General features: G+C 60.7%; 1 protein-coding gene across 28 annotated transcripts in view; it reads right to left on the bottom strand.

Moving 5' to 3' along the window:
- The window catches only part of ARVCF (ARVCF delta catenin family member), a 76,294-nt gene that overhangs the window by 20,554 nt on the left and 41,996 nt on the right, over positions 1-13,744 (bottom strand). For 4 of the 28 annotated variants that reach the window (XM_082697431.1, XM_082697439.1, XM_082697435.1 and 1 more), the window contains 16 exons: positions 12,432-12,590; positions 11,761-12,284; positions 10,218-10,717; positions 9,394-9,583; positions 8,460-8,577; positions 7,852-8,023; positions 7,115-7,132; positions 6,499-6,570; positions 4,932-5,059; positions 4,472-4,622; positions 4,000-4,198; positions 3,787-3,898; positions 3,585-3,675; positions 3,208-3,261; positions 2,702-2,787; positions 677-1,503 (listed from right to left, as the gene is read on the bottom strand). In XM_082697431.1, coding sequence (XP_082553557.1) covers positions 1,330-1,503; positions 2,702-2,787; positions 3,208-3,261; positions 3,585-3,675; positions 3,787-3,898; positions 4,000-4,198; positions 4,472-4,622; positions 4,932-5,059; positions 6,499-6,570; positions 7,115-7,132; positions 7,852-8,023; positions 8,460-8,577; positions 9,394-9,583; positions 10,218-10,717; positions 11,761-12,284; positions 12,432-12,590 — 2,748 coding nt within the window. In that variant the 3' untranslated portion in view covers positions 677-1,329. Of the gene's footprint in view, positions 1-676; positions 1,531-1,983; positions 2,100-2,701; positions 2,788-3,207; positions 3,262-3,584; positions 3,676-3,786; positions 3,899-3,999; positions 4,199-4,471; positions 4,623-4,931; positions 5,060-6,498; positions 6,571-7,114; positions 7,133-7,851; positions 8,024-8,459; positions 8,578-9,393; positions 9,584-10,217; positions 10,718-11,760; positions 12,285-12,431; positions 12,591-13,744 lie in introns of those variants that run through there. The other 24 variants (XM_082697434.1, XM_082697450.1, XM_082697448.1 and 21 more) reach the window with 12 other exon arrangements.

Below are 13,744 nucleotides of genomic sequence, written 5' to 3'. Positions count from 1 at the left end.
GGCTGAGGTGAGCCCCCATCTGGAGGCTTGTCCTGGGAAACTGGGACACAGCAGTTGGTCAGCCTGCCTGTCCATCTCTGACCAAGCAGGCACTAGGGAATGGTGGACGTGGGGTCCCCGCCACAGTGCAGGGTGTGAGCTCTCTGGCACCTGGCCCCTTGGGGTCCCTATGTGGCACAAGTAGAAGCAACTCTCCCAGCCGACGTGGCATTGTTTATGGAAGACAGGACCCGGGTCAGCTCTGGTGCTTCCACAGCTGCCCAGTGAGCAAGGGAGATAGAATTGCTTTTCATCTCCCCAAATCCACAGCTGCCCAAATCCCCAGTCCCAACGCTGGCCTTTTGGCCCCAAGGCCCCCTAGCTACCTCAGAGGCTCCCCAGGGACCCCCCCCCCCCCAATTCTGGCTGAGCCCACCTGTGTGCAGACCAGCCTCTGGCCAGGACATCACCATGGGACTTGGGGCCCAGCCAACCACCCAGAAGCAAGTCTTCTTCTGTGTGTGTGCAGAAAGGAGATCACAGTGGGCCTGGGAGGACTTGTGAAGAACCCCTCCCCCCCGGAGCCAGGGAGCTGAGCCCCCTCGGGATGTAGCACATGGACACCCATGCCCCACCTGGCAAGCAGGCAAGGGCAAGCAGCTGGTGGCAAGAGATCTGAGCCGCGGGAAATAGGAAGTTCCTTTGTTGCTTTTTTTAATTTTTAAATTTTCTTACAAAAATTTAGGTGTTTACCAATACAGTCTTATTTTGGTTTCATTTTTAATGCTTTTTGTCAGTGTTTTTCTTCTGTGTTTAAGTCCCGAACAGCAGGCACTAGGCAGCAGTTCCCCATTGCTGCCGAAGGTCAGTCCCAGAGCTGTGACTTGGGGCTCCAGCAGACAGGGCTCAGCAGCCACGGCCAGGCCAGAGCCGCTCAGGGAAGCTCCTGCTACACTGGGGTGCCATGGAGCCAAGGGCAGGGTGGGGGGCAAGCACAGCCTGACCCCCATCTTGCTACCTCGAAAGCCTCTCTGTATGGGCTAGCACCACCCCCTCATCTGCCTGCCATGCAGGGTGGGACATAGCCCAGCAGATCCCGTCTACCTTCCAGAGTCAAACTCCTTCTCTGAGCCCCCTCCTCCCTTCCCCACTGCCTGCTCTCAGGGCCCGCCGCCAGGCTCCTCTGGGGCCCTGCACACACAGGAGCACAGGCTCCTACACCACCAGCCCCAGAGCAAAGCCAGGTGCCTTGTCCTGCCGCTTCCCTGGGCCCCACCCTGGCAGCTCCACTGGCTTTCTTTCTCTCTCTCACTCGCACACAGCACCATGTCAGTAAACAGCTAACTCAGCCTAGGGAGTTAGGAGGGAGGGAACGAGGGGCAGGAAGGGAGGCATGTCCAGAATTTCCGGCCCTGGCTCCTGGGTGAGAGGCGCTGCCAACCCCTGCCGCCAGGGGGCTCCAAGCTCCACAGCAGGTTCTGTGAGGGCCAGCCCTGGAGTTCCCTTCTTCCCATGATCAGATCCCTAAGAACAAACGGCTACGCTGGAGACCTAAGGAGGGAGAGGGGAAGGTTAAGCAGGGTGGCCCGGGGGCGGGGGACGGGGGGTGCTGGGCGGACCCATCCACAGGCTAGGCCAATGGAAGTGAGGACAAAGGCAGCTGCTGTAGGTGGCAGAGGCTGACCTCGAGAATCTCACTATCAGGGCCAATCCGACTTGCTGGTCATTGGGGGGCACTGAGCTTGGGCATTTAAATGTGGAGGCCCTGTTCCTGCTCTGGACCCATATGACACAGTGCCTGAGCCAGCACTGCATGCCCGGGGGGCATGACCATCTCAAACCCCAGCCTGTCCCAGAGATGGGCATTTGAGCCTGCTGAGCTTGAAGCCAGAGTCCCACCAGGGAGCACCAAGGGACAGAACATGCAGCCAGCAGAGATTAACGAGAAGCCCCTTCCCAGAGCACAGGAAACAGCTGAATGAAAAACCAGACGAGAGAACGTACCAGACATGCAACTAGACCCAGGAGTCAACAGGCTGAGGCTTAGCGTCCCCCACGGCGTCCACCAGCCTGACTGCGGGCCTGCTGGGCCCAGGAGGAACCTTCCTGCTGGGGTCGGGCTGCAGCAGACCAGTGCGCAGTGGGCAGGAGGGCATTAGAGGCAGAACAAAGCAGGTTAGTCAGCGCTGACGGGTGGGGGCTGGGCTGCTGAGTGGGCGAGGCCAGAGCCAGGGTGCACACAATGGGGGAGCTGAGCTAGTGTGGCCCACATAGATACACACTGATGTGTAGACACACACAGGCCTGTGCCCAAAGCCAAGGGACTGTCACAGATCAGGTTAACAGGAGCTGCCCTGTAGGCAGGACAACGATGGGCCCTCCCCCAACCCTCCTCCCCACACCACACAAGCAGAGGAGGGTGAAGACATGCTTGCTCAGACTCCCCTGGCCCTTGTGCTTCTTTGGGGCAGGGCCCTCTGTCCCGTGCCCCTGCTGTCCCAGTGTGTGTGAGCTTTAAACCACCTGCACCCAGAGACTAATTCTGATAGTAAAGTTTCTGAGGCTGGGGGTGGGGGGTAGTCCCCCAGGCTCTGTCTCCCAGCCCAGCTGCCCTGCAGGTGAGCCCCATCCCAGTGAATCAGGTGGCCTAAACTCAGCACCTTCAGCACCTAGCCAGGGCCCCTCTCAGGCATGCCCTGGGTACCTGCCCACAGCCACTTACTTTCAACGGTTCCTTCTCAGAGGCTTCCCCTGCAGGGTCACTACCTCGAGCCCTCCGCTCCCTCCGGTCCACAGTGGAGTATCCGTCTTGGGGTGGGGACAGGAGAGGAACTCAGGGGCAGGCATCACAGAAGCAGCTCTCCCTCTCAGCCCAGGCACAGGGGGCCCCTGGGACAGGGTGCACTGGGAGATAACCCCTACCTGCTCCAACACTGTGCTGGAGACTTGAGCCAGGTCGTTTCATGGTGGCTCAGAACCCTCCAGCCCCCTTCAGCTGACAGACCAAAGACCTTGGCTGGGCACAGACCCCTCCTTTGGCTACCCACTGCCCCGCCCCCAGCAACACCCCTAAATCAAATCTCTTTTCCAACCAGCACCTCCCTGGTAGGCTTTCCCAGCACCAAACACACAAGGCAAAACCACCTGGCCCATTTCAGAGCCTCCACTCCCCTCTGCCACCCACTGCCCCCCACCACAGGAAACAAGCAGCTCCATATCGGCACTCACCTGGGCCAAGTGCCTCCATGGGGATCACGTCCCGGCTGCCTGGCTTCTCACCATCTGCAAAGCACAAGCCAGGTGGCTGGCTGGTTCCAAGAACCAGTGGGGACACCGGGACAGACAAACCCACAGCAGGGATGGCTTCTGTGACCTTGGGTATCCTTTGTCACTAACATCTTAGCACCATTCTGCCGGTCCTCTGCCACGGACATACTCCCTCCCCCATCAAGGTGGGTACCATGGGTGTAGAGGTTGTAGGAGGCTGCAAGCCAGGAAAGGGGCCCTCCCACCCCTCACCTGCCTCGTCACAGTCAATGCACTTAGGTGGAAGAGCATTTCTTATAACTCAGATACAGTTTTCCACGCCCTGACCCCATACTCACCAAAGCTCTTGTCCACCAGTGGCAGGGTGCTGTCGTCAAAGCCTCCAGGACTCGGTGCTCCTTTGGGTCCCTTAGCAGTAGCAGTGGCTGACTAGGGGTGGGCAGGGGCACAAAACAGACAGGGTGTGGGGTCAGAGGCACTCCTGTGGGGGACCTAACCTGGAGAAGTGGAGGAGGAAAAGAAAAGCCAGGCAGGCCGCACCTGGAAGCGTGCCTTTGTCCAGCCATCCTTCTGTAGGGCACCGCGCAGCTCCTTGTAGCTCCACACAGTCTGCAGCACGTGGGAGGCGGCCTTCGCTTCGCGCACCGATTGGCTGCGGCCAGGCCCAGGGCGGGGTCAGCACTTGGTCCGTCCCGCCCTCCCCACCGGCCCCGCCCTCCCCCGGCCCCCTCTCCAGGCTGCACCCTCATCCACCTGGCAGCGCCAAGTGCTACCAGCGCTGGCACCCCTCGGGCCTGTAGCAGTGAGCGCGCATTGTCCAGGCTGTCGGACACGATCTCATGGATGGTGTTGAGCACGGCCACCACCGTGTCCTCCTCCAGGCGGGCACCCGGTCGTGGCGGAGTCTGTGCATTGCGCACGTTCCGCACCAGCTCCGCCATGGCGTAGCTCCCTGAAGGGCAGGGGCCGCTGTCAGGACACACCTCTGCCCACCCCAGCAGGGAGGAGTGGGATCCACCAGGAGAGCGCTCAGGGAGCTGCAAAGTCACCCACTGTGCACAGGGGCTAGGCCTTGAGAAGACCTGAGCTCCAGCGGCTGGGATGGAATGACAGGAGCAGGGCTGGGCCCCTGACCTCCTCCCCACCCTGGCCAGGGATGTGGGGGAGCACCCCAGAGCAGCCCCCTGGATTCTGCATCCTGGCTCTGCCCCACCAGCATCCTCACCAATGAGGTCCTTGTTGCGCCGGTCCAGGGAAAGGTTGCGTAGGGCGATGGCGACAGCACGCACCACCTTGTCAGTCTCGGACTGCAGCAGCTCCACGAGCACCGGAAGGCCACGTTCCTTGCGCACCGTGGCACGGATGTAGGTGGCCCACTGTGGCAGTGGAGCGGGGAGGGTGCTCAGCATGCTGAGTCCCGCCCACAGGCCTAGACTCTCCTACCTGAGTCCTGATTGTTCCCTCTGGCTGGACCCTCCTCCCCGGCAGGACAAAGCCCTAACCAAGCATCTCAACTCTACCTCCACCTTGCAGCCTTTGTGCTGCGAACCTCCCCAGACTTTGGGGAGGCACCATGTCCCATGTGGTCCCCCCCCCCCCACCAAGACTGGGCAAAGGCAGAGGCCGGCACCGATGGGGTACCTAGGATTCTCTGTGTCCCCTCCCTGCCAGATTCGGCCTCTCACCATCCAGTTGCCAGCGCTGAGGTTCTGTAGGGCGCCAGCGGCAGCCTCCAGGGTGTTAAAGTTCCGGCTCTCCGTGAGGAGGGAGAGGTAGAGACGTACCACCTCGGGCTGATACAGCAGCTCAAAGCCTGGGCACAGAGCACCCACCGCCCACAGTCACCCAGGCCCCCCCATTACCCCCTCTTCCCCTCCTCCCATCAATGCCCCCAGGGAAAGAGTCAGCTGGGGCCAGGGATGGGTATGTGCAGTCAGGGAAAATTTAACCACATGTTCACCCCTTATGAGCCACCCAAGGGAGAAAGAATTCTCATTTCATGGAAGAACAGAGACTCAGTGAGGAGGCAGGGGCTCTAAGCCAGGTCATTGTTCCCTTGACCCTGCTGCCAAAGAAATGGTATTGGACCTGCCTGGTGTCCAGAGCATCCAGGAGGCCTGGGGTAGGGAGGGAGGTGGTAACCTGGGTCGCTCCCCTAGCAATAGGACTCAAACTCCTTAACAACAGGGCCAGCCCTCCTGGGTAGATAGGCCGTGCAACTAACTGGGGGGGAGGAGCCCTAGCAGTGAGACCCATCCTCCCTAGTAACATGGCCCTATTCTCTCCTATGTAACTTAGGCTGTTACCAGTGCACATCCCTAGCAACAGGGCCTGCCTTCTCAGTCCGCACCCCACTCAACCACTCCTGGTTCCCCATCAGTTGAGGCCCTGGCCCCCCAGTGCGGCAGAGTTGCCCCAAGGTACTCCAGAGAGGAGGAGCTGAACAGCCTTTCAGTTGTCCTGTACCCAGACATTATTCCTCCTCTCCTATCCTCCCACTCCACATTTTCTCACCCCCTCCCCATTCCTCATGCCTCACAGTCCCTCCACTCCAGCTCTGCTGGGCTTCCTTTCCTCAGATGCTCCAAGTACGTCTACCACTCAGGGTATTTACCCCTGAAGGCGTTTGCCGGCACTGGTCCCTCTGTGTGTGATGTTTTCCCCTAGATCCCATGGCTGGGGTCTTCCACCCTGCTTGGGGGTATCTGGGCTTGCAGGGTGGGCCGTGGCCTGGGGCTCACCAGGGCAGAGCTGTCTTACTGAGGCTAGATTCCCAGTGTACAGAACAGCACCAGCACACAGAAGGACTGCAACAGACACAGGGGACAAGAAGACAAACCACTCTGCCTCCTGCACGATCAGCCTCCCTACTAGACCTGACAGCCCACCTCAGCTCCTAAACCCCCGGAGTGAACATGAGCCCCTCAGCTGACACCAGAGGTCCTGCCTAACTGGTCTCTGCCCTTCAGTGAAGGCCTTACTCTATCCCCTCTAGTTGTTTCGCATGCTGTGTGACCTGGTAAATGCCTGACCTCTCTGTGCCTCTGTCTCCCACCCTGCCTGGAGTGACCCACGGGACTGACCCTGATTCTGAACCCACAGCAGGTACCCAGGGACTGGACAGCCTTCTTGGGGGGGCACACCTGTGGACTCTTTCCCCACGGGATCCCCAAGGCCCTTCAAGCCTGCTTGGTAGCACAAAGCCTTGCTACCTGGATGGGCCTGGGCTTAATTCTCCCGCTGTCCACTCACCTTTGGCAGCCTCGGTTCGCTTGGGAAGGTCCAGTGTGTCAAAGTTCCGGTCCATGTCACCATCCTTCTTCCCTAGAACAGAGAAGTGGCGGAGGTGAGCTCACTAGCTCACAGTCACCCTCTTCTCAAATAAGGGAGCATCTTCTCCTCTGAAAGGCAGCAGAGCCGAGTTCAGATGATCTGGGCTCCCTATTCTGTCCAGCCTCACGGGGACTTTGTGTGGTCCCTTTAAGCCACATATCACCTCATTCCCAGGGGCAGACTTTGTTCCCTGGGGCCTGTGGGGACATATACACCCAGACCCCGCGCCCCCCCCTTGACTCTCCCTGTTCCAGCTCCAGGCCCAGCCCTGCCTGGGTAGCTGGGTCTGAGGTTACAGAGAACAGCCCGTTGGCCTCCCAGTGAGTCCAGGGCTGACATTCCTGCCGTTGCCATGTCCACACAGTTGTCATGGAGATGGCTGCCCGGGAAAGGGCCTGGGGATGGGGCAGGGCCTTGAGGCTGGACCGCCCTGCAGTTGTCATAGCGATGACTGCCTGGACAACAGGGTGGGCGGCACCTCCCTCGTGCCCACTGCACCCACTGGGCCTGGACAGCAGGACAAACAGGGACTCACCTTGGTGGAACCACTCCTCTGGGCGGCCGGAGGAAGCACAGGAGAGAGGAGACGAGCCTGAGTGGGCAGCACCCCCCCACCATGCCCTCCTAGGCGGCCTCGACTTCCCAATGCATACCCTGGGTTGAACAGATAGGTCGGGGAACTCCACCCCCATCACTGGGGAGGGCTGAGTGCCCGCAAGTGGAACAAGAAAGGGGAGGCCTGGGTTCAGAACAGGTCCACACAGGGTGGGTGGGGAGCGGGGGGAGCGGGGAGGAGGTCAAGGCGGTGCACAGATGCAACTCAGCAGGTGCCTGAGAATGTGGATCCCGGAACCTGGACCCAGCGAACGCTGGGTAGGATGGCGTGAAGGCAGGGTGGGGTACTGCCTCCAGGCCATCTCAAGGTCTTCAGGTGCTCTGTGAATGCCAGGAGGCAGCATCGACTTCAGTACTTTCCAAACAGGGGCCCAAAGAACTCTTCCTGGGGCTGAGGGACTGAGTCCAGGCAGCAGCAGGGACAACCATGTAGGTTCACCCCTGCCCTCCACGGGGGACCCCAGAGTGCAGATGAGGGACAGCTGGCCTGTCAGTTGGATGACCCTACAGCCTTCCCGGCTCCCTGCTTCCCCACCTGCCCATCACGAGCTGACCAGGTGGTCTCTGGCTTCCGGGATGTCCGCAGGTATGGTGCCCCTTCAACCTGGGGTAGCAGGGGGAGTCCTAGAGTGCAGTACCCCAGTCCCTCCCACACACCTTTGGCCTTCTTGCCACCGAAACAGCCGGCGTCATCCCTCCTCCGGCGCTGAGAACCCGCAGCACCGCCCGGGGGCCCTGGCTCAGCCTCCTGGTACCTGTCGGCCCCAGGCACCTCCTTGTGCACGTGGTAGGACAGGTTCCGCATGATACACACACAGTTCTCCACCGACTGCGGGGAGAGGAAAAATGGTGGAGAAGGGCCAGGTGAGCATAGAGACTGCCCACCCTTCCCAGGGAAGCCTGGCCACAGCCAGTGTGCACAGAGGGAGCTGAGGGTGCAAAGACAGGGAGACCAAAGCCAGGGGGCCTACAGGGGTGAGGGCTCCCAGGGAGGGACTGAGGAAGGAAAAATGTGGAGAACACACTATGGGTAGGAGCTGGTGGGGGACTTCATAGCATGTCCACTTCGGAGTGGCCGCTTCGGTGTGGCCCATGCCCAGGGCACTGCCCCAGACTGCATGCCTACTTCTCCTGTGCTGCCCCAATAGTTCAGGGCCCCCTGGGCCCAGTACCTGCTCCATTTCCCTAACCTTTTGGAGGAGGCTATGAGACTCACCCAGCTGAGACCTGCTAGGGACATCAGCCCTGCCCCCTGCCCCACCCACCTTGTTGTCCGTGTCCTTTCTGCCCACTGCGGACTGCAAGGCGTGCAACAGGGCATCCACCAGCCCCTCACATTCCCGGAGCCGCCGCCGGGCCTCTGCGCCATCCGAACTCACGTTCCTGGGTGGCCAAGAGCAAGCCTGGTAACCCCTGGCTCCCACGGGGATTTCCCAGCCCCTCCCCCACACCACGCCTTGGGGTCAGGTCTTCATCTGTAAGAACAGCACTGACATCAGCCTGTTAGGGCTATTGACAGTGTCCCAACCACTGGGACCCTAGGAGGGAGCCCTGGCCTGGCATCTGTGTGGAGCTTGGGGCCTTTTCTGATGCCCAGCAGAATTGGAAGGGTCCAGAGTCCTGAATGCACACACAGGTTAATTCTGCTCCCCCTGCCCCAGTGGCAGTTCTGAGTTCAACCTTACCCTGAGATGAGGACCCCAGAGGGCCACAGGGCTACATCCTGATGGACAGGCAGGGCCATGGGAACCCAGGATCCCCTGTGGGGACTCTGTTGTGATGGCCAGGGTTGGAGGACTGGGGCTGAGGTCACCAGGATGTGCAATGAGGCCTCTGAGGCAGACGGAAGATGAGGGTCCTGGCTCCCCCTAACCTGGCTGTCACGGTGATAGGAATGTGGGTAGAAGCTGAGCAGGGCTGGAGACATGGAGTCCTACATGAGAGCGTGGCAGACCTTGTCCAGAGGCTGCCCCTGGGGCTGAGTACAGCCCCATCAGGCCCCATTCTCCGGACTTGGGCAGGAACTGCAACATTAGCTAGGAGGCTCCTGAGACTTGGGTGGCTAATTGCCTTCCAGATTATACAGGACATGAGTACATTCCCAGGTCTGTGTACAGGCTCTGGTGCCTGGCTCCTGCCTCCTTGACCAAGAACGGTCCTGGGTGGCTGCAGAGAAGAGTGCCCGAGCCCAGCCCCCACCCACACCTCAAGCAGCCCGATGTGTTCTTGAAGACTGTCGTCCACTCAGCATCCCTTGGCTTGGAATCCTCATTGGGCTCGCGCTCCCAGCCCGAGTGGGGCACAATGACCTCGTGGGTCAGCGTCTGCAGGCCGTGGTCAATGATGACCATCTTCAGGGGCTCATAGGATGACAGGTTCCAGAGTGTGCCTGCAGGGTGCCATCAACCAGCCCGTGCTCACCACACAAGCAGTGACCTTCAATCCTCCCCAGGAGACCTCACTCAGGACATGCCCCAGAAGGCAGGAAGATAACAAAAGCCATGAGAGGTCCTGGGTGCCCACCCTGGTCCAGGCAAGTTACCTAACAGTAGCTACCTACTGGGAGGAAGCACGGGGCGGGGGGGGGGGGACACAGAGGAAAGGCTGGCAGGGAGCCCGTGGCTGGACAAGCAGGTACATTCTCTTCCCCCATCCTTTCCGAACCCGGGGGTGGGGGGGGCAGGTGGCACTACTGCTCCACTGGCCCCACCTAAAGGTGGTCACATGACCCTACCTGGCTAATTGGGTCCCATAAGGCACCATCCCCCAGCACCAGCCCCATTGGAGGGTGGGACCAGGCTAGACCTAGAATATGGGGATTGAGAGGGTGGGGGCAGAAGATGGAAAGGGAATGTGCCTGAGAGTCCACAGGTAGAGACTGGGGACCTCAGCCTAAGCCTAACGCCTACTCCCAGCAGCTGAACTCCTGACTGAATGGGTGGGTGGTGGTGGGGAGGGTCTTTCCCTGGCCAAGCCTCACTCTCCTCTCCCTGAGGGATGGGGGGAGGCCAGGCGTCACTCACCGGTGACGAGCTCTCGGACCTCGTTATCCCGGGCAGCCCGCAGCAGGCGCACCAGGGCAGGCACACCACCGCAGTCCCGGATGGCAGCCTTGTTGTCCGTGTCCCGGCCATAAGAGAGGTTCCGCAGTGCCCCACAGGCCCGCCGCCGCACCTCTGCCCTCGGGTGGTCCAGCAGAGCCACGAGCAAGGGCAGGCCCCGCAGCTGCCGCACGCGTCGCTTGACGCCTTCATTCTCGAAGCACAGGTGCTGCAGGTAGGCAGCCGCATTGGCTTTCACAGGGTCCACGGGGTGTCGCAGCATAGCCAAGACCTCTGGCAGCTCGGGGTCCCGCCAACGCGGCTCCTTACGGGCACTGTCGACTGAGGGCGACCGCCGTACCACTCTGTCCAGACTGCCCAGGCTTCCCCGTTCCGGCTGGGCCAGGGGGGCCGTCGCAGCTGGAAACGGGGGCCGCTCCTCCATCAGCTCACCGCCATCATCTGCCACATCCTCATAGGGCCTGTGCAGGCAGGCAGGGCACAGGAATATCTCAGCACTGCCTGAGGATGTCCACTCCAAGGCCACCCACCATTATCTTCATTATTGTGGACCACGAACCCATGAAAGGTGGGGATAGGTCTACAGTATTCGTATGGCGTCCCAAGTACCGAGTGGGTGCGGCGAGTCACACCCCAGGCCAGCAAGAACTGACTCACAGCCAGCAACTTAGCCAAACACCAGCCAGTGGTTATCGGGGCTTGGATCCCCCTAAGATGGGGAGCTCACTCACTCCCATCACCATGCAGCATTCCCCAATTGGGAGTTAAATGCATTTCTATGAAACATCTATCTGTGACTGGGATCCTGCTTTCCCGTGAGAACCATCTCTGTGACATGAGATCTGCCAGGATGTGCAGGCAGGAGGTGACCCTCCCTGCACACAGCCATCCTGGTGGGACCATATAAGGGGCATTCAGGCCCCCAGTCCCCCAGAGTACAAGATGTTTTTGTGGGATGTCACCAGCAAACCTACTTCCTAGAGCAGGGATTGAGGCTAGGAGGGGTCAGGTGTCTTGCCTGTGGTCACCCAGCAGAATTCACACCGAGGCTGTGATCATGTTCTCACTCTACAGATGGAAAAACTGAGGGCTGAGGTGACAGAACCAGAGTCGATGCTGGGAAGAGCTTGACAGCCTAGTTTCTGGTTGCTTCTGTACACAGGGGCAATTGAGGCCTGGGGAAAGGCTGGAGCCTCAGACTCAGAGGAAATGCTCTGAACCTCTTGTGTTCCTACCTTCATGGTCATCTGTCTGGAGCAGGGACAGTGGGTGTTGGGCATGGTCACTGACTTCCCTAATCCTCCAGACTTCTAGGGAGGGTGCCTGGTGCAACTTCCACTATCCAGAAGCTTCCCTTGCTGCTGTCCTTGAATTGAAGCTGATTGAAACCAGTGTGTAACTAACTAACTTAGCCCCTGCAGCTAAGACCTCCTGCAGAGGACTCTCTGCTGGGGGAATGGAATACAGACTTCCCAGAGGCAGTGGCCAGACTGAGGGTCCTCACCTGGTTCGAAGGCCACGCCCACACTCAGGCCTCCTCCTTGTGGCAGTACCGTAGTCAGGCTCCAGCTCCGGGCCACCCTCATCGTCAGCAGCCAGACTGCGGGTGTCATCCTCTAAGCCGTAGGGCTCTGCCTGGAAGCGCTCCGGCTGGGAGCGACCAGCTGGCGGCACAGGCTCAGGGCCTGCAGGGAAGGCCTCACGTCGGCCAGGCAGTGTGAAGCAGCCATCGACGGGGCCTGGGCCAAGGGGGCCACGTGTGGGCCGCACACCCAGCCCCCGGGAGAGACTGCCATAGCTGGGGACATCACGGGGCTCAGGGCCATCGGTAAAGCTGCCCGCACTGCTGAGGTAGGCGCGGGAAAGTGTGGCTGCCGGACCGCCCCCGCGCAACAGGAAGTGCCGGTCCAGCGGGCCGTCTGCAAAGGGGCCTAGCGGGGGGCCTCCATCCAGCAGGGGTAGGCCATCTGGGCCTACGGGTACTTGGCGCACTGTCCTCGTAGTCACCGTCTTGACCGTCTTGGTGACCTGGTGGGGAAGTGGGTGGCCGGTGGGCAGGCTGGGCAGCCTGAGAGACCCAGACACCAGCCGAATTGGTGCCCTGGGAGGCCCCTCTGTACATGCAACAACCGTGGCTACATGGCCTACTTGTCCACTGCCTGGGCCTGGCCATACCTTGGTCTCAGTGCGCCGAGTCGTGCCATCTTCTGATGTGACAATGGACACATGGGAGGTAGGGGTGCCAGGGTCCTCCTCTACTGTCACGGTCTCCTCCAGCACCTCGGGCGCCTCTGGCATTGTGGCCAGTGAGACCTGGCTGCCCGGGCTCTGCTCCTAGGTGGGGTGGGGTGGGGTGAGGGGTTGTCAGTGGGAGGACCCACAGCTCGCTGGCCCTAGAGTGTGGATGCTAGTGCTGGCCTAGAGGCCGGGAGGGCCTTCTTCCCACCCCTGGAACCCACAGGCCCCAGAGCCTATCTTAGCCCCAGCCCATTCCTGCCTCTGAATGCCATGGGGCTGACTGATCCTGCTGCCCTATTTCATGGGGGTCTTTGGGGCTTGACCTCCCCCAGTCCTGGTGCCTCCCTGAGCTGAGCTCCAAGGCCTGGCTGCTACAGGTTCCTGGTGGCCCAAGGAGGTTGGTGGGACCTGGAGCTTGGACTCTGGACACAGCTCCCTACCCCCGGCTGGGCCTCCCTGTGTCCTGGGCCTCTTCCCAAGAAACCCTGAATGCAGAGGCCTCGGGGAGCAGCTTCAACACCACTCACTGACTCCCCAGGGCCACACCCAGGCTCCCACTGCTCCCAAGGCCAGCCAGACGCCCTCGCAGGACGGAAATACCCAGTTCTCAGAATGCCCAAAATACCCTTGCTCCTTCCGGCCTGGACACTCTTGGGGTGTTGAGTGGGCAGAGCCTTGCCCGACCTCATTTGGGCCAGCATTTGGCGCTCCCTGTTGAGGGTGCTGGGTGTTTTCTCAGAACCCTGAGGCGGTGATTCAGGCCAGGTGTCCCCAGTTAGTCCTTGATGGGAGCCTTGGTGTCCCCTCTCCATATACCTCCCTCCAAGATCTCCCCAACTGCAGCTCTCCTTGCCTTCATCCTTGTAGGGGATGACCGTGGTGGAATTCCAGGCAAGACAACTCTGGACAGAGGCCTTTTTAAGGCCCTACACCTAGGGCCAGACTTGCCAATGGGAAAGCAGAGGCTCCATAACAGAGCTGAACTGACTGTGCTGACTGGCAAAGGGGGCTGAGAGCTGAAGTCCATCTACCCCTGGGCCTCTGACTGCACGGGTCCCCATAGCATGCCAACGTCCCAGGATTAGCATCTGGCCAGCATGGATAGGGGCTGAAACCCAAGCTGCCGTGGGCAGGCAAGCAGGAACACATTCCTGGGCAGCGGGGGGCAGCGGGGGCCAGGTCAGCAGGAGGACAGGCCCTGCTCTGTGGCCCAGATGCTGTGCCTTGAGGAATGGGTCCCCTGTCTGGGC

Source organism: Mustela nivalis (genome assembly GCF_964662115.1).
Source record: "Mustela nivalis genome assembly, chromosome: 14".
NCBI classification, from domain to species: Eukaryota; Metazoa; Chordata; class Mammalia; order Carnivora; family Mustelidae; genus Mustela; species Mustela nivalis.
The sequence above is the reverse complement of the archived record's forward strand: the minus strand, read 5'-3'. Positions and strand labels throughout refer to the sequence as shown.